The sequence below is a fragment of the Idiotropiscis lumnitzeri genome, chromosome 11, assembly GCF_059441095.1.
Source record: "Idiotropiscis lumnitzeri isolate Australia: NSW breed Sydney's pygmy pipehorse chromosome 11, RoL_Ilum_1.0, whole genome shotgun sequence".
In the NCBI taxonomy this organism is placed as follows: domain Eukaryota; kingdom Metazoa; phylum Chordata; class Actinopteri; order Syngnathiformes; family Syngnathidae; genus Idiotropiscis; species Idiotropiscis lumnitzeri.
Genome location: NC_142401.1, coordinates 8,985,353 through 9,010,111, shown reverse-complemented (window position 1 = coordinate 9,010,111; position 24,759 = coordinate 8,985,353). Strand labels below are relative to the sequence as shown.

The following is a 24,759-nucleotide window of genomic DNA, read 5'->3' as shown; positions in this document are numbered from 1 at the left end:
ATACACTAAAATTAGTTATTTTCTATTTTATCTAATCATTTTGGAGGAATTAAAAATGAGTGACGACTTGAAAAACGGCTACTTTGAATGAGAAATATGGCCACGTCCTCTGCATGAGTGGCAACAGCCAGGCATCCATTATTAATATATTTTTTTATTTTATCCGATACAATACATTTTACTTTTGTTGGAATTTTGGTGGGGATTAAGAGATACAAACTTCCGTGCAATACAAACATACATGCTGGACTCTCCGAATCAAGAGCAGTTTTAAGAATATTTGATCGAAATCGGCATGACCACATATCCCGTGATACATCTCCAATATTTTTTTCATGACATTGTGAAATGTAAAGTTGCTCATTCGAGCAATTAAGTTCTAAAAAGATGTACAACACTTCTAGTAATACTTTAACAATATGTTTATTTTGGTGGTTGTTGAACCGCACTGCACAACAAACCCACTATGCACATTTAACACTTATGGACTAGTGCAACCTGTAAAGGAGGGGGGGGGGGTTATTAATGCTGTCATAGTCATAGAATGTTAAGACTATTTAAAGTGACATCAACACATGAATGGTGAGGCTGATGTATAAATTGCACCTTTACAAAACATGACATACAAAAAGGATGCTGAATTCTCTATGCAAACAAATACATTGCGATCACAACAGTTGAAGTACTGCTGATGAAAACACTTAAATATGGTGAGTTGTAACAGACAAATGTAACCTGTTTGAGTTTTTTTTGCTCTACAAGGGAGTATTAAGGCCACACTAGAAATAATTATATTACGACAATCTTCCCTAAACTTCTTAAATTCCAAATTTAACAAGGAAAAAAATATTTTAAAAAAGTCTTGATGTCAGATTTTTTTCAAGAAAAAAAAGTTGTGATCTACACTAAAATAGTTTTTTTTTTTGGGACCGAATTTTAACGGGGGAAAATTATTCTTAAAAAAAAAAAAAAAGCAATAATCTCCCAAAATAACTTTTGATTATCAGAAAATACATCTCACGCAATCAGTCGTATTTATTTTATAAATGTATTTTTCGTGAAAAACATTTTGGTGGAAAAAAAAAATTATATTCAACAAGAACACAGTTATTTTCGTGTAGAGTTCTAATATTACGTGAGTTAAGTTTAAATTTAAGAAGGAAAAAAGAGATTGATTTTCTGTGAAAATGTAACTTTTCAAGGGGGGAAAAGTCATTATCCAACGAGTATAGGATTTTGTTTTAAGAGTTCTTTTTTTGGTGAAAGGTTAAATTTTTTAAGAAAGGAATTAACTCACAAAAAAAGAACTTTCGCTTGGAAAAAAATACACAATTTTGAAATTCTTTAAAAAATAATATTCTTTTGAACTTGAAAATGACTATTCTCGAAAAAATATCACTATTTTCATAAATTAACACCTTTCTTAAAAAAAATTAATCAAATTTACCCTGAAATATAAAAATCTGACTTTTTAACTTTATTACCTATTCTTGTTAAATTACACCGTTTTACCAGGAATATAATTTATTTAATCCAAAATTATAATATTATTTAGTTTTAGCAAAAATACAACAATTTATCTAGAAAAGGTATTAGCCTACTTACTGTCACAACAGTAATACAAATACCACTGTGATTGTAAAACATTTAGTTTTTTTCTGGAGGTGTGCGTAGATTGTCATTCATCCAGATCATGATAATCTGCAATGGTTGAATTGAATACACCTGACTCTTCTTTTTAAATTTGTAGGTTTTTTTCTTGTTGAAATATAACCTGGGCAACTATGCACATAAGCTATTTTTTCCCCATTCTCGTAATATAATTCTCTATGTGACCCCAATTCTCCTAAATCTTCAGAGGGCTATACTTAATTGACGAAAACCAAATAACCAGTTCGTTATTAGCATTTTTTCTTATGAGAAGTGGGTTAATTCGGGCTCTGAGTTTTTATTGCAAGGATGTTCCCGTTTGTCCATCTCCACTTGCATAATCCTGGAAAAGAAGTCCCGTGTGATACATTCATAGTTTGATAAAACTAAAGTAAAACCACTTAAATATCTCTGTCCACCACCGCTTCCGGCTGAAACGTAAAAGGTGTTTCTACCTCTCTGCTTTTGCGTCCCGTGCTGACGAGTGTTCCAAATGAGGCGTACGATGGGTGCCCTCATAGCAAGGACAGGAAGCCGTTGTCGGCCGAGTCCGTCTGCTCCGCCTTGGCCCCCCGCGAGCTCTTGGCGGGGTTGGGCGTGGTCGAGTACTTGGGCGGGTACCTGATAAAGAGCCGCTCCTCCTCCTTCTTGATCCAGCGGAGGAGTTTGGTGATGACAGTGATGGCGCACGCCTTGGTCACCAGGGGACTGAAGCACGTGTATAGTTCAAACTTACTCGTCACCTGCGTGAAATCAGCAGAAAACAATCCTTAAACCTTGAAAGAACAGCTTCAATGAGTGTGGTCATGCTACGCTGGCTTTGTCACAGGGAAAAAAAAAAGTATCTTTGTTGTTACTATGGCGACGATTGACCACCTACAAGTAGTCTGCCTTCTTAAATGTGTACTGAGGCCATTTACAATTTATCCTTTACTAACAGTGGTTCAGGGGACATTGTGTTGCTCCTTCTGGGTTGTGGGTCATGGCCACCTGGGGAGTATAATACGTACAGACATTCGGATGTACTGCGTATGGATTTGTCGCTCCATTCTGTTCAAAAATCCACTTTTTTTTTAAGTCAACAGCTGTAATGTTAATTTTCTAATTTGTCTTTTTTTGTGAAAAATATAACCTGAGATTTAATTTGAAATTTTGTGGTTTTTTTTTTGTTTTTTTTAATTGTCAATAAAAGTCGTATTTAATTTGCATTATGATATATTTTTCAACCAATGATTGCCTACTTAAGTGAGCTGTATCAGTTGTGGACCCGTCAACCCGCCAGGCAACTTCATGTGTTACTACTCAAAGTTCATCATACACTGACGTAATTAGTGATATATATATATATATATATATATATATATATATATATATATATATATATATATATATATATATATATGATGTGCATTTAAATTTTGAGTTCAGATACGATGTAGCGTTGCTTTGCTGGAATTTAATGTGTATGCTCTTTAAAGCAGAGTCATGAAAAGTACACATGCACTAGTATATATATATATATATACTATATATATATATACTATATATATATATATATATATATATATATATATATATATATATATACTATATATATATATATATATATATATATATATATATATATATATATATATATATATATATATATATATATACTAGTGCATGTGTACTTTTCATATATATATATATATATATATATATATATATATATATATATATATATATATATATATATATATACTAGTGCATGTGTACTTTTCATGACTCTGCTTTAAAGAGCATACACATTAAATTCCAGCAAAGCAACGCTACATCGTATCTGAACTCAAAATTTAAATGCACATCAATGGAACAAAATAAAGTATAACTGAAGGGGGGAAAAAAAACAATAAAACTACATTTTGTGTTTATAAAACTGAAACTAAGTATAAGTGAAAATCTTTGTTTTCATCTTTGTAAATTAATTTCAACTTGATGATTTTAAAAGGAAAAAGGAAGCTCAAACGAAAGTTTGAGAATTATAGTTTACTTTATGACATTACATTTGAAACCTTTTTTTCCTTGCACACCGCACTCCTTATATGAAAAAAATTATACTAAAACAAAACTAAATTAACATTAGTTTTGAAAAAATGAAAACAAAACTACTCTAAAAAATAAAACTAACAAACTGAAAAACAAAAGAACAAAATGAAATAAAAAGCAACTATAACTATAAAAATTCATCAAATCACACTATGGTCTGATACGTACCCAGGCAAGCAGAGTTTCCTTCTCGGCCACGTGGTAGATGAGCTTAAGTGGTCGAGAACTGCTGTGGATGCGGCCGTGCATGTAACGGTAAAGGTCCAACAGCCGCATTTTCTCCTCCTCGGTGTGGTACGGGGCTTCCATCTCCGGGCTGATGGGATCAACAGTCACCATTGTGGTCATACACAAGAATCCATTGAAGTGCACATTACGGAAAACTGACTTTTTAAATGGCTTGCATGCAAATGGTCGGGTCTCAAGAGTGCTGTCCATAAAATGAGGACAACCGCGACAGAACGCCACAGCAAAAGCACAAAAGACGAAGAAGAAACAAACCTGGTGAACTGCGTCAGCTGGCGGTGGTTGTCGGGCACGTCGAAGGGCTTGTACATGAAGTGCCTGAGGTCGGCGACGCCCACCTGGCTCACGCTGTACGACTGCGCCTTGGCGATGAGGCCCAGCGAGCCCTGCGTCGCCATGGCCTCCTCGATGCGCCGCTTGCATTCAGCCACGGCGTAGAAGGACTCCTTGTCAGTGGAGAGCAGCAGCAGGCAAACGGTGCACTCGGGAGGGTCCAGGTACGAGATGTACGCGTAGAAGTAACAGTCTGGGTTGAAGAGCGGCAGGCAGATGGGCGTCCAGATCTCGCCGGCCTGGAAGGCGGAGGAGGCGCCGATGAGGTTGAGCAGCAGGTGGACGTCGGCGGGCTCCAGTCGGGCGTCCTCGATGACCGCCCTCTCCTGCACCACGGTCAGCAACTGGTTCTTGGCGATGAGGATGGAGAAGACCAGGTTGGGCGTGATGGCTTTCTGCAAGATCTGGCTGAGGGAGTCCCTGTGGGAGCAGGCGAGCGGCAGGCAGTGCACCGCCGCCAGAAGGAAGCTGGGGTCAGAGTCCATCAGGTCCAGGAGGCCGTCCAGGATCTTCTCTGAGCCGGCGAGAAGCCGCCGCAGGTCGTAGTTCTTCTTGTGTTCGAATATGCGCGAGATGCTGGCCTGCGTGAGCATGCTGATGATCTGGTAGTAGACGTAGAGTAGCTCGCCACGAAGCTGCTGCGCCGACTGACGGCTGCTGGACACACACACCAGTACAAGGGGGCCTTTCTGAAGGAAGACCACCGTATGCTCCTCTGATGGACATGCAGAGAAAAATGCATTTAGGTGTAATTCAACAGTTAAGACTGTATTTCCTCGAACAGGGTCATTATAAATGTATCAACAGTGCCTCTATTAAGTAATCACAGCGCCTTATCACATTTTTTTGTGTTACAACCTTTTTCCGAATTGGAATATTTTTCCCTCTCAAAATTCTTTTTTAATTACATATACCAACCATTCCGGAATTTCTTTGTAGAAAATAAAAAATTTAAATAGGGTCAAAATACAGCCCCGTCCCCAAAAAAGTCCCAGTGTTTTTGTCATTTATTTTTTATTCCAAAGAGATATAATAAATTTGCGATAACTAAGGGTGCACCGATCGATCGTTCAGGATCAGAATCGGTGTTGAATCGCTAAGATCCTTAATTCTCATTTTATTTAGAGAACTACTTTGAGTGCAGTTTAAACAATCTGTTTGTATTGTTTCACCAGTTTTGCAAAAAAATAAGATAGGAATATTGAAGGCATATGCTGATGGTTATGTTTAAAAAAAAAAAAAAAAGTGATTGGCAGGTCAGACTGTAACTTTACCTCTAAAAAAATGTTCAATTCTTATTGTTTTATTAAAAAACTGACTTTTTTATAGTTTAAAAAAACAAACTGATGTGAAATATTCTCGTAAAATCATAAATAATGTCCTTATATCACGCAGATGGTATATTTCCATGACGCTCACCTGAGTAGACCGAGCGTATGATGTTATCTCCACTTTGCACAAATGACACCAGCGCCATCATAACGCCCATCGTAGACGACAGAGCTTCTTCACTGCCGTAACGCGAATAGATGGGCTTTCCAGCTTCGCTCAGCACAAAAACGTGCTTCCTGTGCTGCCGCCAGCTTTCTGCCGTGACGTCCTCATCGCGGTGAGAAGCGCCGTGGGCGGTAGGGGGAGATTCTTGGATTCCCGCCTCCAACAACGGCGATGAACGACCCTTCACGCCGAGGCCTTGCTCCTCCAACTTGGCCTTAGCCAGCATGGTGACAACAAACTCTCCAGAGTCACTTTGGGTACCGTTCACCGCGTCATCTTGATGCTCCTCGCTTTCCGGCTCTGTCGCCGAGAGAGGAAGAGAGCTTACTGTGCCCTGAGGAGGTTCTTCTGGGACATCTTGTGTCCGTTCCTCTTCATGGGCCACCTTCCTGGCCACTAAATCAGGAAACATATGATTCCCCAAAAGTGAAAGTGAGGTTGCCAGTGTGTCTGCTGCTGAGATAAAAGCACAATTACAAACCTGTTATAAGAAGGTGCACGGACAAATTGTAGTATCATCAGCTTCATGATAGGGCTGAACGAGTTATCGTTTTCAGATTGCTACGGTCTTCTAAGCAACTAATCCTCACATCCGGTGGTGGCAAATAAGATTATACTTATACAAGTGACGCTATCACCAGAAGGTGGACGAGGAATATCTAAGCATGCAGCTCACCGAGCAAGGAGAAAGAACATGAGAAAATGGAAACTTTAATGCTAATGGACACATTGAAATGAGCCATTTGGAAATGATTCCATTATGATTTTTATACTTTTACACTCACCAATACTGTGAAGGCATTTAAATTATACCATGATATAAATTTCAGTCCATATCGCCCAACCTGCAGTCTACGTTTGAAGTCTTTGACAAAAATCTGGTAGAAATACTTATTTATTATCTTACACTTGTGTACTAAGAATGTGTACTGCAGAGTAGTAGAAGATTGAAAACACATGTGGTTTAAAAAATACATATTTTTTTACATACACGATTACATTTATTTGGATATTTATACATGTATGACAGCATGCAGCGGGTCTGGTTTTATTGAACCATTTTAAAAACCTTGAAAAAAAGCCTCCCTCACACAAGCTCTTGAGCGTACATGCATTATAACAGTAAAAGCTTTTGTTACTGTTAATGTAAATAGTGACTCTTGCACTTGATTTGCACAAAATCGTTCTTGGAATCAAAACCGCAATACCTGTAGGGGGCAAAAAAAAAAAAAAAAATCACAATTCAATATTTTCCCCAAATCATTTAGCCCTATTTCAGAGTGAGTGAAGAAGACTATCCATAACTGCCAGTAACAACCCAGGTTAAACTTGAAAAGCTGAATGTTGTGAATTGTAAACAGCAAATATATGGGTGACTACTGTACCTGCTGTATTAACTTCTAAGGGGGGAACACAAATGTTGACTCCCTGTGTCTCTCCCTCTTGATGATTGTCCATGTCCATGATACCATCCCCAGTCACTGGAGAGTTTGAAAAAATAAAAACATAAGACAAAGAAAACAGTCGGCAGCATGATGAAATAGTGGTTTGTCCATCTGCTTCACAGTCGAGAGACTCTGGGTTTGAAATTTCTTACTTAGGTCCTCCTGTATGGAGTTCGCATTTGTTTTCTCCGCTTACTCTGGCATCTTCTTACGTTGTGAAAAAACAAGCATGTTAGGCTAAGTGAAGACTCTAAATTGTCTATAGAGTAAATGTAAATGTGGAAGCTTTGTGGAGAATTCTTTAAATCAAGTTGCTGTGTGCTCTGTGGTTACATGGATGCCAAACAATGAGGACTCACGTACCAAATTATTTTCAAATGAATTATTTTTCACACTTGAACAGCTTCACTACCGTCATACAAAAATATTCAGTCAAAAAACTGGTACAAATTACCAAATATGCATAGAATATCGAATCACGAACAAGAGGTAGTCGCCACTGCTATTTTCCAATGCTCAAAATACATCCAGATGCAAGCAACAGCACAAATCTAGGTAAGGTTGTTTCATTTATCACTAAATTATATGTGTAATATTGCAAAGAGTCAAAATTGGTGATTGCTTTCAAAGCGAAAAAAGTAATGCCTCTCAAACTGGGTCACCTTTCGCAGCTTGAGGCGGACGATGTTTTCTGAGAACTACCCAGGATCGAGCTCATCCATGATTAAATAGCCACCTGTCAAAAGTGGACCACCGCTGAGATAGCCTTCGCTCCAGCTTATCTTGACAAAAACTCAGCTAGTAAGCAAGCGCAATGGAAAATTTTTTAATACTGACCACCTAGATGCTTTCTTGGGTGTTGGTAAATTCCATTTCCTGTTCTATGGTTATCGTCACACTCTGTCTCCTGCTGCAGCATCGCCACAAAAAAATACACCAAAAAAACAATTACACACACGTGTGGAGTTACACCTGAGACAAAATCTCACGAGATTTTCAAACATATCGCGTGATTACCCAATTTATGAAAATAACTTGAGGTCGTGTCATAACACGCATCCCAAGACTCTTGAACAGCAGCATGAATGAATGGCAGCAATTATACTAGCGTGGCGTCACATGACGACAGAGAAAAGCTGCTGGGAGTGTATTTATCACATAGAGCACAATATGGAATTAGTTCGCCACGTCTAGATAATAACCACCACAAACACGACGAGAAAGCAGAGTATTCAACCGTGACTTGGTGGTCACCAAGTGGGTAACCTTTCGTAAATAATTTCGCCTTCAATTACCCATTCGTGTGTGATGGTAGCTGACACGCCACGGTGAAGGGTTATATTCAATTCTAAGAGCATATTTTAGTCAAGTCAGTGAATTTTGATACCAGTGGTTAGCGTAACCCGCTAGCAAGCGTCACACACACACACTCACAGTTGAATTTAAGCCCCGGCCGGCTTAACAATCGTCGTAGCAAGTGAGCAGCAATTACAACCACGAAAACATGTAGAACTTACGTGTGTTATGTCCAGACGAAAGCGGAATTTCTAAACTGTTACATGGAGCCTTGGTGGTCGTCTGGTTTGATACCAGCCGTCAGTGATAAGAAAACAAATAATGCTTCTCTTACCGCAGGGGATTCATCCGGATTCGGTGACGCCATCGTTCATTAAACCAATAGGGTCGCACGTTGACGTCGGGCGGCCCCGCCTCTTAGGTATGTTTAAAACGGCGGTAAGAGCAAATTCCTCAATCGAAACGTCAAAATGTTAACGATGCGTTTTTCCACTCCAAGACATAGTCAAACCTTGGAATAACAAGAGGCAATTGTTGTTGTTTATTTATACGTTGACACCGGCTAGCTTCATTTGGCATTGTGCTACGCAAACTACGTCAAATTCTATTCCCTATCCACCAATATCACCACAGTAAATACGCAACGTAATGTACGTCGCACCACCACGTCCGTACACGTCACATGCGCGGGGGGGGGGGGGTTATACGCATGAAAAAAAATATATATATATATACGCATGAAAACTCAGCATACAATGTCCCCCACATTAATCTATGAATCATTTGGATCAAATTACAATTATTATATTAATAAAAGTAGCATGTCACCTATCTAATTATTTGTACCAAAGAGCCCTACTCTTACAAGCCAGTCATTTTATCCACAAAATTGGATTGATAGTTTACGTGAAAGAAGAAAATGGTTAATTCCTTACTTTTTTTTTTTTTTCACAAAACAACATTTTCTGTCAATTTAAAGAATTACACTCGGTAAAAACCTCCACCTCAAGTGGAACATGAATTAGAATTTATTAAAGGCTATAAAACCAGCAACCTGTAAATGTTAACGCTCGCTTAAAATAGTATTGACACTCTTGTTATGTTAGAGAATCTTTCAACAAAGTGAGCAAATTACAACCACGTGGGAAATAATTCTGAAGTGTTAAATTTATTAACAATTGGAGTAACATACTTGCGTGCATTTTAAAATTTCCATTACAAACAAAATGAAAGAATTATGATTAGAAAATACAATACTATATACATATAACTAACCTGGTCTCCACCTCCCTCGAATAACAATGAGAGTCCTCTGTATCTTAAATTATCAATTTAAAAAATATGTAAGTGATTGGGGTCAAGCTACGCAACTACGTCACTTGCTATCCCTCAACTAACTTCCGTAGCGAACGTATCTTGCAGTGCTGCGGCTAAGGCGAGCTGGCCGCGTTTGTTGTTCTACCGAGCGCGCGATGTTCGAGAAATGTACTCCTCTATCTACTCAACAAACGCTGGAAAGTAACCGGGCATTATGGAAGAATCTTGGGACTTTGAATTTCTCTCCCGTATCGCCGACGGCTGCTTGTCATTTCTTTCCGAATTTGTGGAGGACTGGCTCGCCAACGACTTGAGAGTCTCCATCTTCAAAATCCTTCTCACCTGGTTGATTTTCAGTCTCCTAGCTATTCACTTCGCTTGGAAGGTTTACGGCAACACGGTGAACGACATGTATTATCGGCAGGGTGAGCATTTGTTTTTTTTCTGCACATCTCCTACCCGATTGCTAACGCAGCGGTATTGGGGTTTAGCTGACACGCTGTCTTGTTGTGTTCAGGTAGCGGACAGAACGGGGGGACACCTGAAACAACACCTGACCTGGGCAGATGGTAGGTATTCGCAGACTGTTACCGATACTGTGTTGTTTATATCCTTGTTGTTTTGGAACGGCATGTCATTCTCATTCTGTTACGGTTGTAGGGGCGGCACAGCGGGGGAACCATTCAAGTCTCATAGGGATTAGCTGGATTTTTGAAACTCCCAGGGACCATGAAGGCACCTTCAAAGTCTGACTTTTTAGACGTTTGTCACCAGTTCGTATCAGCTGTATATGCTACTGGAACACAATTGTAAATACAAAATTGATTCTAAATAGTGTGTCTGTGATCATTAAACAAGATGTAGTACCTCGACTCACTGTAGTAGCTCACTGTAAAACCTCCAATAGACTTGGCGGAGATGTGAGCCAAAGACAATTAACAGGGATGAATTGGCACTTCTTTTGCCTGAGGAATCCGTAAAATGATAACCAAACCCCAAGACCATGATTCACTCACATTAGATGGCATGGGTAAACAATCTTAGAAATGTACCGTTGCCTATTTGTCCAGAACATCCAGTGGTTTGCAAACACAACTACCACTTAAAAATAGTGTGTATAACTCAGAGTATCATTACATTGACCGATACTAAAATGCAGAAGCACTGTGTGTCATTGTGTTTATGAAAAAAACAAACAAACACAGCACCATTATGTGGCTTAAATATAACACTTAGGCTTAAATAAAGGAAGAGAAGTACTGTGCATAGAACATACAGTAGCTACCAGCTATGTGCAAAAAAAATACATAACGCCGTTGTTTATATTTTTAATGTCTCCGCGATGCAGACCGTAACAGAAGCATTTCTCAACACAAAATGCCAAAACAAATCACTTTATTATTACTACTATTACCTTTTTAAATTTTCTAGTAATCAGCAACAGAACAAGTTTTTAGAAATTCAGTCACTTTGCCGAACATGTGGAGAAAAACAGCTTTTCGTGTAAACAAACATATCTAGCAAAACAGTGACTTTGATGCTAATATTTTTGCATTCATGACATCTCTAACTTCTGAAAAATAGTTTAATTCTATAAAATCGGCTAATTCAGAATTACAAACAACTTTGGAGAGCAAAATAATCATCTATTTAGTGAATGGAGTGACACCAACTCACTGGGATGGTTCTGTCGGCCATTGGTGGACGTTCATGTGATGACCTTGTCGTCCTCGTCATATTTCCACGATGGAGTATTGTCATAAGATGTGTTTGGAAGTACAAGCTTTAAGCTATTGTTTTAGAATCAATTATTTGGGGTTTAAATGAATAATACTGGCAAACAGAATTGTGGGGGCTCTGTCCCTAAATTTAAGGAACAGCAATGATTCGCTTTTGTGGATTCAGCTCAAGTTATCATCTTAGTCCTATTTGGCACCGTGTGGAATTAGCAGAATGTGCGCATCCATGACATTAGTGCAGGTTAAACCTGAGACAACTAAGTTGCGTCCACCAGAGAGATGTGTAAAAAAAGTGAAGGAATCGTTGTTTTTGAGGAAGTTGACCATGTCCAGTTGTTGTTTTTGGGCGTCTTCATATAAGCCTGCATCCGTGACAGCTCCCGCCGCCTCGGTGGGGCCGTCCTGACCGTCGGTTCCGGCACTCAGGAAGACGGGACTGTTTGGCGGTGGCTGCAAGCCTCTCATCTCCAGTCCCACTCTCATAGCCAGCTCCTGGTTGCGACCACCACAACCTTTACCTGTCAGTTCCACGGTGGGCTCGCCTCCCGCCAACACGCATGTAGCGCCCTGTCCCTGCAAACGGGCCTGCTCCAAACTCTGCAAAACGCAACGAAGGTCCCCGCTCTCTACTCCCACCGCCGGTCCCAGCTTTAGCACCTCTGCAGCGAGCTCGGATGGATTTTCCTGACGTGAGCAGGCGAAGCGGGCCAGGAGGCCATAAAGACGAGACACTGACCTCACGTCGCCGCACACTCCCGCTGACAACACAACTGGGTGCAAACCCAGCTCAAAAGCCCGGCGGCTCGCATGCTGAAGGGCAACGCTGTTCGAGCCAATCACGGCATTGAGAACGTGTCCTGCCTTGTCTATTTCAACTTCTTGCCTCGGACCAAGTCTATCCAGCAAGTACTTCACAGAGGCAGGGGCGGAGTCTAGCAAGCCGTAGCACTTAAGGATGGCCAGCACCTCTTCGCGACATACCGGACCCCGCACTGTGGGGCCGCTTGCTATCAGGTCCAGTGGATCGCCGATTACGTCTGACAGTATCAGTGCCACCACCTGTGGAGAAGTCAAGTTCACAAAAGAATGAAAACAAAAATAAAAAATTATCAGAATGTCATCTTATCCCAAAAGCAACAAACATTTGTTTTATGTGTTAAAATAAATAAAACACGAAAATAGAGAAAAAAAATTCCATTTAGTTTTTTTTTCTTAATATTAATTCTTGTGTTTGCATTTTAGTATTTCTAAATTATTATTATATTAATTATTAAAAAAAACATTCATTAATGTATTATTACATTCAAAATGTAATAAATGAAACTAATTCCAATCCCCTATTGGAGAATTCAACAAATAAATAAATTACCTGAGCAGGGTGAGCGCATCGTGCAAGTCCTCCGCCTTTTAACACGGAGAAGGCGCGTCGCACCGTGTTCAGCTCCTGAATGGTGGCACCGGCGGCTGCCAGTTTGCGGGAGATGTCCAGTTTCTCTTGCAGTGTTATTGGTGAAGTGGGTGCGGGTAGCAAGGCAGAGCCCCCTCCTAGTTTTACAACAACAAAGCCATTCACTCAAAGAACTTGTAAGAAGGATGGTACATAGCAGAGTTCACCAACGTGGCGCTCGTGGGCAACAGGTAGCCTCCAAGACCCAAATGAGAAACCCGTGTTTGGGCATTGTGAGTTTCAAGGAATTTTGCAAAGGTGATCGTTTCAAAAAGGAAACACTGGCAGAAATAAAGGTTTGCCAATTGGTATTTATAAGTTTCTGAATTATTTTGAGAAATCTTTAAAATAATCAGTGTGTTCACTTGAGTGCTGTTTCAATTAATCTTTTTAGATCATTTAAAGCGCTAAAAAAAAAAACTTAATTACTTTGACACCAAATTGTACAGTGCCTGTTGACGCCCCCCCTCCCATATAAATTGGTTACTGTACCTGAAATCAGCACGAGAAGCAGGTCCTTCTCCGTTAGTGCACTTGCTAGCCGAGCAATGCATTCTGCTGCCTTCTGGGAGTCGGCGTCGGGCAGGTTGTGTTGCGCACCCTCCATAACTTGGATGCGGCTTTTTTCTTTCAACAGCAGGTGGCTGCAGTGACAAATGTCATTAGTTGTGCCAATAATCCTCATCCTCAGCTGCTCGAGCCTGTCCCAGCTGTCTTCGGGCAGTAGGCGGGGTACACCCTGAACCGGTTGCCAGCCAATTGCCGCGAGCACTAAGACAAACAACCATCCTCGCTCGCACTCATACCTAGGGGCAATTTTGAGTGTTCAATCAACCTGCTATGCATGTTTTTGGAATGTGGGAGGAAACCGCAGTAGTCGGAGAAAGCCCATGCAGGCACGGGGAGAACATGCGAACTCCACACAGAAAGGCCGGAGCCAGAATCGATTTTACAGTACCTTCTAAAAAATTCTGACATTGTGACTATACTTATCCTAAATTATTTTTAAAGTGTTACTTATTTCTGTCTCCTCTCAAATTTTACCTGTAATCTTCCAACATTATAACTTTTATTCTCAGTCTACAACCATATTATCATGAACTAGAACCTATTCTCATAATATTCAAATTTATTTATAAATATTGTACAATAAACAAATTCTAGCACAATGAATAATTTAATAAATTTTTTCATCTTGTAGCTTTTGCTTACTGTTTGCCATGCTGCCGTAAGGTCTGCTGAATGCCGTGCGGCACACTGATGACCCCTCCCACCACGTGGTCTCCCAGAATCCTCTCGGCTTCAGTGGCCATGCCCAGCACCGCTTTTCCAAAGCCCACCACGTGCACATTGTTTCTCAGCCTGAACTCGCGATCGCCGCTTCCAACGACCACCACAGAGTCACCTTTGCGTTCCAAACTCTGCCGAATGGTGATATCCGGCTGCACGGCTTCCACCGCCGCGGCAAACAACTCACGCGCCCGACAATCTAGTGACATTTTCCTCTTCCCCAAGAGAGCCAGGAATGGTTTAGGCCGGATCAGGGAGAGAACGCGTGCCATGGATGCCTTAATGAGATAGCCTGAAAGTGGGAAAAAAAAAAAAAGCTTTTCAGTGCGTCCCAATGCCCCTTTCCATTGTACCAGTTTTAACAGCCTGATTCCACCTTGTGTGGTCGCTTTTCCATGACACTTTTTGCGATGACAAAAGAACATGTTCCTCAGAACCTCTTTCAACCTGGATCTGTCATCTGATTGGCCGACGTTTCACTTTTTAAGCCTCTGATGAAGTAATTTGTTGTGTTGGCAGTGTGTTTTAGGTCATTATACCATCATGAGTTACATCATCAATAAAAACTTTGAAAGAAAACTACATACCATACCAGAAGATGCAAACTACTCATGAAAAAGGATCAGCAGCTTGGATTAGATTTTGAAAAGAAGAAGAAGAACCACAAAAGTTTTGGAACAACATTTGACGGACAAACAAGAGCAACATTAACCTCTACCAAAGTGATAGAAATGTATGGAGACAGAAAAGATCTGCTTATGATCCAAAACACAAGATCTCATTCATGAAGCATGGTGGAAGTAATGTCATGGCTTGGGTTGTTTCTGGAACGAGTTCACTCGTCTTTATTGATGATGTCACTCATGATGGTAGTGACACAATGGATTCTGAAGTCTACAAAATTATTTTTTGCATGATAATTTACAAAGAAATGCATCAAAATTCATCAAGAGAAGCTTCATCATGCAACAAGACAATGAGCCAAAACACTGCCAACACAAGTAACAACTTCATCGAGGGAGAAAGTGGAAGGTCTTTGAGTGGCCATGTCAATCACCGGAGCTTAATCCAATAGAGTCTATGGTCTCCTGAGTTGTTTAAAGGGTACCTCACCCACTACTAGACTCTTGCCCCTCATCAATCTTTGAAAAAGGCGCTCAAAGGGGATGTTACCCGGCGGACCATTGGGCTTGCGAGGGGGAGACGGTTGGGCGTGGTCTGGCTGAGATTGACAGCAGCAATGACAAAATATGACCTAAATAATTTCTATACTAAATAAACTAACCAATTGCTATGCAAACAAATCACTAACTGGAAAATCGATATAAATGCAACTATTCCAACTGGGGGCATGTACGAGACTGAGTTGCTTATATACGTTCTGTGCCAGTCCAATCTGTGGACAGAAAGTTCACATGCACTGCAATGATGCAAAGATGGCTCCGCACAGGTTTTTTTGTCCCAAATTCAAGATTTCAAGACAGCATTAATAGACACCTGTAGGGTTTATCTGCAAAAATAAAAATGATTTGGGAGTGAGTGCTCCTTTAACACATCTACGTAAAAATACCATGAAATAAACATGGGACAAATGTCTGCAGTATACTACAAAAAGAAAGGAAGTTACTTTGCTGTACTGATACTTTTGGAGGGGAATATATATTGACACAATGCTAAACTGAGGTTCTGTCACAAAAAAAAAAAAACAATTAAAAGAAACTCACTTTAAGTCAACAGACTTAATGTTTGACCTCAGAAGTTGCCAGAATTTAAAATTGATTGCTCTAGTGCACATGGAAGCCTAATCCTGAGACCTACCTTACCTGCAAGAATGTTGAAAAGGAATTCTCGTCGGCGTGTTCGAGCTTAACAGGCGAGCTTGTGTTCCAAAAGTCAGACTCACGGCTAAAAAAACAATGTATCGTGTGTCTAATGATTGACTTGGACTCACCACATGACCCATCACCGTCGCCTCCCCACATTTCGTCATTTCGTTTCCCATTTGGAGAAGTATGAACGTTTTTAGAAATTGAACCCTTTTACCTGTTTAATTCAGAAGTACTTTTTATGCAGCAGACTTGTCGCCACCATTGTTGACACAGCGGGATGTGTCGTAAAATGTCAAAAACCGCTGGTTGCACCATTAATGTAACCCATAAATTCTACAACTGCATTGAAGTAATTCAACCAGTAATTTGACTCAGAACTTTTATTTTCAATGAAGTAGGTGTTACTTCACCTTTGTTGACACACAGTATGTGTCCCTAAATATATTTTTGATGTTGATTTTTAAAAATGTCTTTACTTTTATTTGTAGCAGATCAGTTTTTTTCCAGATAGTTTCATTTTTTTGGTTTGACCTATCATAGCCTGCACAATACATATTTTACCATATGTTGTAATTTATAGATGACATTTCAGAAAAACTACATCTGTTGTTTAACCTAACCCATATTTGATAAATATGACTTCATATTAGGCTCCAGCACCCCCCATGACCCTTGTGAGGAGAAGTGGTACAGATAATGGACGGATGGATGACTTAATTTAATACCACATTGCCCATTACATTATTGCTATTATATTATTATTAATAATATTATTTATTCATTTTTATTATTTAAAAAGAGGGGAAGATTTGAAATCAGCGCAAAGAAATTCATCAAGGACAGTTCACCTGCATATCTTGTAAAAATGTTAATAAATATTTGTTGGCCAGTGTAATTTTAATGAAAGACCTTCCATTTTTTACAAAAGGTAAGAGCAGTCACTCTGCAATACAGCAATTAAGTTGAAATAAATAACAAACAATTTAATGAGATTTAGCATTAATTTGTAATAAATTAACAAACAGGCTGAATAAAACTGATACCCGAAGGTTTAGTCTTTGTTCAAAATAAATTGTAAAATAATACCGGTTTAGCGTGAATTTATGATTTTGGAAAATGGGTCTTGGAGATAACGCTGAAGAATGCATCACAATGTAAGCAGCCAAGATAGAAAAATATTTTCTTTTTCAAAATAAGAAAAAATATTAAACGGATTAAAGATAAAATACACTCACCCAGAGTAAAATTACTATGCATATTTTAAAAAGAGGTGAAAAAAAAGTAGGAAATTATATCTTTGCAGTCTATCAATTATTATTTACAATCAATATAATTTGCTTTCCCTGTTAAATAACTTATATACTGTAGGTGCTGCTCACAAACTTGGGCAATTATTGTGGCATTCATTTAATTAAATATTTCCTGACAACTGCAATTTGAGTCAGCTGTCTGAGCACGCTGTCTCAACTTCGGAGTTTGGAAATAAATCGATATCACGCTCTTGTTTCGTATTCTTCGAACGTCACTTTCTTGGGGGTGGGGGTTTCGCAGGCACGAGGTAGAATTTTCTTTACGACTACGTCAATTCGCCTCGTTTGACGACCTGACCATTACCATGGTTACCCCCAGTAAAACGAACGTCAGCAAAAAAAGGAAAGATTCGCGCTGATGCGTCGTAATAGCTCCATACCTCAGAGTTTCTTCGGTGTTGAATCAAAATCCATGTTGTTTCCAACCGGACTTGAAAGTACAGTGACACTAGATTTTATGACACGTAAATGTCGAAGCTTTCACTGTACAAATCAGAACCCTCTCGTATGTCTCTTTCCTTTGTTTAGGTCAGCAAAGTAGCGAAGAGACGCATTACCGCCATCTACAGGCATTGAATGGAATTAACAGAGGAGAATGTCTAACCAACCACTAAAAATAATTTAAAATCGCGTAAAGAAAATATTTAGACATTTAAATTAAAAAAAAAATGTTACTGAAATATTTTTGCTGCACAAGCCCAAGCATGTTTCTCAAGTTATTAATGACAACAATGTGGAATTTTAAAGCGCATTTAACACTGGATTTAAGGATTCAGATGATAATTCAGCTATTTTATTCAGGGAGGCAAATTATGCATTTAAAACTTGAAAGTCCATAATGACTATTAATAAGAGTCAACACAATATTTTTACAAAGTCATCAAAATGCATTTATTAGCATTCTCTGTATTGGCATGACCATTTGTTCTACAGAGGCACAAAGTTACAATTTCCGACTCGCTTCATTTACAAGTCTGTCTAATGAATAAATGTGTTACATTCAAAGAAAAAGCATTTTTTTTTAAAAACTACCCACACAGCCCATCTCAACAGTTTGAAAACCTTGGTGAATGTTCAGCTCCATCTGCACATTCTAAATATGCCATATAGTTGAAAGTGCAAATGGAAAATGACTGCAGTCGAGGAGCAGCTTTTTAATGCGTGGAAGCACCGTAAGCAGTCAAGCATTCTAGACTTCATCAAAACACCTCAAGGTAACTTGATCCCTTCATACAACGTAAATACTTGACTATTTATTAAATAACACCTAATAATTTAAAAGCTTATTTACTGATGTCCAGTACAGAATGTTCTCAATGAGGTCTCAGAAGAGTGTTGAAAATGCAACTCCAACACTCAGAAAATACATAAAGTTTGTGCCATTGACTGTGTCCTCTGACACACAAAACCACTTCAAAGTATACAACCATTCTCATAGGAGAAAACCGTTTCATTCTACAGATGCTTTTGCAACACTGTGACAATGCATCTCTTTGTGCGCTCAACTGTTTTTCATGCCACAATTGGCAAGTTTGCTTGACATGACATGCTTGAGCCATATACCAACACTGGCTATGTTGCTTTTTTCAGGCTGGATTTCCACTACAGGTACAAGTGTCAGATTCTAAATTCGATGCCTATATCCATTTTTTTAGTAACCATTTCCATTTTTGTTTCAAGTGACATCTAACGTGGCTGTGTTTACACTGGTGGAATACATGGAACAAGATGCCCAAATTGCACTAAAATAACTCCACTTGTACAAACAGTAGTGACAACATTAAGTAAACTGCAATATATATATAAAGCTAATATGAGTTGATCTAGGCTAACATACATTAGCGGGAATTAAAAGGAGATGAAAACCTTGGCAATTATTCACTGGCGCCCATCGGTAATTATTGCTTTTTCAATGACGGACACACCACTGATGTAGCTTGTTTAGTGGTCCGTGTTTTGGCTGTAACTTTGAATTACAATTGTATTGATTGAGTTGACACAGGTGTGTATACGTCACCCATCGGTGTATTTCAATGACAGTTACCTGACATTGATGGGATGTAACCCATTTTGAGCGCTTACTCCACACTCACATTGGCACATATACAATACTGATGTTAATCCACTTTTGTAAGAGTCCTGATTCTGATCTGAAGATATCTGATCCAATGTTTTTATGCACCCATGACGCATATCCCAATTGTCTCACTTGAAGGCAAAAAAAAAAAAAATCTTTCACTTGAACCATGTAGTGGAAATTCAACTTAAGAGGTTTTGGCACTTGTCGCCCCCACACCCTCATTTCCATGATTCCCTGAGTGCTCACCTATGGCCCCCATGACTCCATCAAAGCCTGCTGCTTCTATGCGAGTCCAAATGCATTGTCGCATAATATAACATAACACAAAAGAAGCAGCAGGCGGTATCAGAATACGACGGAGGCGTGGGGACGCTTTGCTGGCAAATATGTGCGGTGGAGGTCATTTATCAGTGACGGTGGCGGCTGCCATGGGGCTTCGCATTGTCCCACGTGCCGTTGCTGCCAGCTCCTCAATTTCAGTGTTGAGCCGCCGGATCACCCATTCGACAGCTTCACGGCCCTGGAGAGAACGCAAGAAAAAAAATGTGGTACATTAGATAAAGTCTGAAGAGATAATTCAACCAGGAACATTTTCCAGCATCCTAGGTGGTATTAGAGGTAAGGCTGGGCGATTAATTGATCAATTTGACTTTGTCAGAAGATCTTTTTTTTTTTTGCAGTTCCATAGCCCAAAGTATTAGGTTCATTGAAGGCTCAAAATTGTCCATAGACGTAAACAAAAAGTGTGAATGCTTATCAATGTGCTCTGCAACAGGCTGGCAACCAGTCAAGGGTGTACACTGCCTCTCACAAGCGCTATTAAAACAATTAAAAAAAATGTAGCAATGAAAGAAACTAAAATGATCAAAAATGTGCTTTTGTTCTGCTCCACATTTTCTGGACCTTCTAAAAGTCGTGTTTTATATTTAAGTGCAAGCACTAAACAGTCAGTCTCCTACCTTTCCTGCATTAGTTGAGATGGTGCTTGCTAGAATGCCCTCCAGGTAGCTGCTTAGACTTACTCCTTTTACAGAGATGATAGCTTCTTGCGTCAGGATCGTTCTAAGGAGAAGATAATTTATTAAAAAAAAATAAAATCATAAATGTCACTCTTGTATGTTGTTCCATGAACTTACTTTCTAGAATCCTCAGGGTGGGGTTTATATGTTAACTTTTCATCCACCGACACCAAGTTGGTGAATGTAATCTACAACGTGGGGAGAGACAAAAGTACAAAGTTGTCAGAGGAGTCTCAGAATAGCACAGAACAAGTACACTCGATCATCTAACAGGCAAGTTTTCATTCCAGAAAGGTCATTAAAACACTGCAACAATTAAAAGATGTGTGTGCATTAAAACTGCCAGGATTTGTATTAATAACTTTGCAAAGGCATTTTTTAATTGCCTAAACTACAAAATACTCACGTTTGTGGACTGAAGTTCCAAACTCTTTTTTTGTGGATCGACGACAGAGTGCTCTTGAATGTACGTGCATGTCCGCGTGTTGCCAATGATCTGAGGACAATAAGTGACGATAGATTTTGAACAAACTCAAAATATAGACAATGACAAGAGAGGCTGGTTGTCAAACAATCACAGGGCACACATATAAACAAACTACAAACTCACATTCATTCTATGAACAATTTAGAAAGTTCAATTCACTTGTTTTTGCAACACGGGCAAAAGCATCTGAGAGAAAATGCAAACTCAACACATGAGGAGCTGAGCCAAGATTCAAACTCAGAATCTCAACTGTGAGGTAGGCTACCCTCTTGTGTTTTAGACGTTTCCCTCATCCAACACATCTGATTCAAATGATCAGGACAATTAGCAGCCCCTGAGGACCAGATTTGGACACACCTGCATTAGACATACTTGACATTTAGCTGGTGGGGAATCTGCAGCATCCAAAGGAACAGATAGATTAAAAAAAACAAAAAAAAACAACAACACTCGGCCCACAAAGGGCTCCTGCACTAAATGACGTGTATGTAGTAACTCTCCAGCCAGACACTCAGATTACGCATGCCGTGAGCATCATTGACTGAGGTGGGAATTAAAAGGAAGGATATTCATAGACGTGATCGCAGACGACGAGCACATCCTAAGACGTCCTCGTAGAGGTCAGCTGCCGAATGGGCAGTGTGTGTGTTCAGACCGCAAAGCCGCGCAATAGCTCACTTTAGCTAGTTGTCCTTGCAGAGGACACGGGTGCGGTGACACCGGAGACGGCACCAACGAATTATATTAGCGTTCATGTGAGCAGAAAGTTACATCACATGCTGTCACGGGTTGTAGTGCAGCCATGACAAAATTGGCACTCACAATTACTACGCTCGAGTCAGAGAGCTGGTTCAACTCTAAAGACAAGAATAGCAATGTGGAAGTAGATTGGTTTTGGATACTCACAGACTTGACGATAGATGGAAGACCCCATTCAGTGCTGAGAAGCCTTTTGCTGTGGAGCCGGCCCTGCTTGTCGATGGTCCGGTCCAATACGTCTACCCCAAAGACGCTGGGATTCATCGGGTTGGGGTACTTCTGCATTGCTGCCTTGGTCACTGTCTCCCAAGGGTGACTGTTGGAGGAAAACAAACAGTCAAGCCCAATTTAACATTAATTTTAAATCTTACAGCCGCCCACTACTGTTTGCATGTGTTTAATCCCATATTCATGGGATTAAAGTCAATGGACCAGAAGAGTTTTTCATTCATAAATTTACTGTAATTGTGACATTTTGATGCTCTGAACAGTGTGCAATTTTAACAAGTTTTGCACAATTTAAGAGCAGAGTCAAGAAGAAAAAAATGATACTTGAATTAGGGCCTACAGTATCTCTACCAGTTGTGGTTTGAGTTACAGTAAATACAAATTAAGTACTGGTTATGCCGTTTTACTATTTGTAACTAGCCCGGTAAAACTCGCCCAAAAATCCCAATCTTTTACAAATTTGAGGTTGTTTTTTTTTTTTGTTTGTTTGTTTTAAAGTAAAGCAATAATAATGTTCCCTGACAACTACCGGTAATTACATCTACGATGAAGTAAATACTAATTCAACTACTTTTAATAGGAGGAAACTAGGTACTACAACTAATTACTTTCCAAAATTGATTTGCCCAACACTGTTCGCTAGGCACTTTCTAGAAAAATGTGGTTTTGTAAACTAGTAGCTCTCTGTTCACTGCTACTTTCGGTTCGTTAGTGCAAGGAGTGTACGTCAGTTAGCAACAGTAGATATTCTTGCATTTAAGTTGAATTTGGTTCAGGAAAGTTTCTTTCTACTAGATAGGTCATGAATATTTAGGCTGAAAAGTTCTACGTCATTTTTGGTTTGAGCGTGGTAGGTTTATTTAGCATAAGGATAATGGCTGGGTTCCTTGATAAATAATAATAATAATTTTCAGAATTATCTTCTACAAGGACTCGCAGAACGCAAAACGTTTGAGACCCCCTGACGTAGTGGGGAATATGGGGAATAAAGTAGAACAAAGTGTCTGGGTCCTTTCGAAGAAAAAAATGCATTCTTCCGGCTACGCAATCTTGGGTCATTACTGTCTGGTTTCCATGGGGACGCGCTAAAACAGCGATATTATAGTGACGTCACGTAGCCGTAGTGAGGGAAATGTAGGGGAAAGGTTACCCAACCACAAGGGCTGCTTATGCAATAAGGACGCCGCCGACCTCATGTACAAGCGCCTTTTAGCATTTTCCTGTAACACTCTACGTCTATTTCTAACATACTCGGTATGATATCATCAGTGATCTCAGGCCAACGAACATGATGACAAAAAAGTCTATCGGTAGCACGCTAGCTCGTTAGCTAGTAACGGAGGTAATTTTCTGTTTGAAGCTACTCTTGTTAAGCACCCGGATGTTCGGTTTCATGAATTGAGCCGTTCACAGGATATGGCACTATGATGTAGCTTGACAATGAACCCATTGACACTAAGAATTATCGCATTGAGACTCACTTGAATATGTGTTCAGATGTCCAGATCTTCATAGCGGGATCAAATGGAAAGATAGAGAGATAGATGGATGTATATAGAGAATACGCCGGGGTGATCCGTCACACTGAAGCCGGTCGACGTGTGTGAGATGCAGCTTGAAGTCAAGACACCCGTTAGCCCCTCCTCCTCTTCGCTCCATCAATGGAGTTGTCACGTGACTGGGATGACGCACTTCCGGCTATCAACCGCATGCATTACGGCGCGTGACCAGCCTGCTGTCATTCACTTGGATAGAGCTCTGGTCCACGCTGATAGCCTGTATAAATAGCGCCGCGTGACATCATTTTTTCATTTATGCTATATTAACATTTTAGTTTACACAGAATATAGCTAGTTTTGATCGGACCTGTATTATGTCAAATATAATGCTTCTCGTCATCCGTTAATGAGTATTGTATAAACAACAGTCAGTGTTACACAATTGTACTCTATGGAAGGTTGAAAGTTCTGTGCAACCTTGGAAGAACAAGGACAGAATTTTGGCTGCTGACTGCACAGTGTCATCAGTAGAGATCATATTGTAAATGGTATTTATAGACATTGATGTCTGGTTGCAGCTCATTTCATTTTTCTCTCTTCACAGTATGGCTTTTCAGTGAATATTCTGATTCTGTAGCAGTTTGAATTTAATTCTGTAACTTTGCTATATTTGGAACATCACTTTACTTCCCACTCAAAATTTGACTGAATTCATCAACTACTTTTTATGAAAAATAAAAAATCCAACATAACTCTCGCGGCAGGATGTTTTGATTTTTTTCATTTATTCATTTTGGGGGGGTAATGTGCGACTTCATTGGGGTGATTTTCTCTAAACTCAACTTTTTTTTAAACAAATTTATTCTCACAGCCAGCATTCTCTTTTTTTCATAGTATTGCAACTTTAATCTTGCAATGTTTTTCTTTTATTACTGTACTTTGTTATATCAGAGTATTGCTATTCTCATTACATTTTTCACATGCAACTTTATTATCATTATATTTATTTATTTTTTTTAAGAGACACTGCAACTTTTTTCAAGTTCCTCTCAAAACTACTTTTTCTTCATATTCTATACTAACACAATAATGAGGAATTTACTCTGAAGGAAAGTTGGCCATTGTAATTGTCTGATGACTTTGGGCCATTTTTTTTTCCGCAGTTGAAAAGTTGAATTAATTTTATTGTTTCCGGATGTT

The 24,759-nt window shown here is 39.5% G+C and overlaps 4 protein-coding genes across 12 annotated transcripts; 1 reads left to right on the top strand and 3 right to left on the bottom strand.

Annotated features, from left to right (window-relative positions):
- Positions 1-407: 407 nt before the first annotated feature.
- Positions 408-9,113, bottom strand: mon1bb (MON1 secretory trafficking family member Bb). 8 transcript variants are annotated; one of them, XM_088308161.1, is made up of 7 exons: positions 8,890-8,929; positions 8,097-8,169; positions 7,200-7,295; positions 5,737-6,270; positions 4,240-5,032; positions 3,907-4,054; positions 408-2,393 (listed from the first exon to the last, which is right to left on the bottom strand). In XM_088308161.1, the coding sequence occupies exons 1-7, from the start codon at positions 8,920-8,922 to the stop codon at positions 2,166-2,168; spliced, it is 1,905 nt and encodes a 634-aa protein (XP_088164287.1). In that variant the 5' UTR covers positions 8,923-8,929; the 3' UTR covers positions 408-2,165. The 8 variants fall into 8 exon arrangements, with proteins under 8 accessions (XP_088164287.1, XP_088164288.1, XP_088164290.1 ...); XM_088308162.1 differs by having other exon boundaries at positions 5,737-6,267; positions 8,890-8,928; XM_088308164.1 differs by having other exon boundaries at positions 8,777-8,896.
- Positions 9,114-9,917: 804 nt separating this feature from the next.
- tcta (T cell leukemia translocation altered) lies at positions 9,918-10,704 on the top strand. Its single transcript, XM_088308172.1, has 3 exons — positions 9,918-10,297; positions 10,390-10,441; positions 10,533-10,704. Exons 1-3 carry the CDS (start codon positions 10,087-10,089, stop codon positions 10,573-10,575), a joined length of 306 nt encoding a protein of 101 aa, XP_088164298.1. The 5' UTR covers positions 9,918-10,086; the 3' UTR covers positions 10,576-10,704.
- A 482-nt stretch (positions 10,705-11,186) lies between these two features.
- glyctk (glycerate kinase) lies at positions 11,187-18,016 on the bottom strand. 2 transcript variants are annotated; one of them, XM_088308169.1, is made up of 5 exons: positions 17,868-18,016; positions 14,271-14,640; positions 13,551-13,702; positions 12,981-13,156; positions 11,187-12,670 (listed from the first exon to the last, which is right to left on the bottom strand). In XM_088308169.1, the coding sequence occupies exons 2-5, from the start codon at positions 14,618-14,620 to the stop codon at positions 11,798-11,800; spliced, it is 1,551 nt and encodes a 516-aa protein (XP_088164295.1). In that variant the 5' UTR covers positions 14,621-14,640; positions 17,868-18,016; the 3' UTR covers positions 11,187-11,797. The 2 variants fall into 2 exon arrangements, with proteins under 2 accessions (XP_088164295.1, XP_088164297.1); XM_088308171.1 differs by lacking the exon at positions 17,868-18,016 and adding an exon at positions 16,172-16,263.
- Positions 18,017-18,353: 337 nt separating this feature from the next.
- Positions 18,354-23,774, bottom strand: LOC148327257 (PRELI domain containing protein 3B-like). Its single transcript, XM_088309988.1, has 6 exons — positions 23,542-23,774; positions 21,980-22,148; positions 20,993-21,082; positions 20,704-20,774; positions 20,527-20,629; positions 18,354-20,087 (listed from the first exon to the last, which is right to left on the bottom strand). Exons 1-6 carry the CDS (start codon positions 23,571-23,573, stop codon positions 19,968-19,970), a joined length of 585 nt encoding a protein of 194 aa, XP_088166114.1. The 5' UTR covers positions 23,574-23,774; the 3' UTR covers positions 18,354-19,967.
- Between the last annotated feature and the right edge of the window lie 985 nt (positions 23,775-24,759).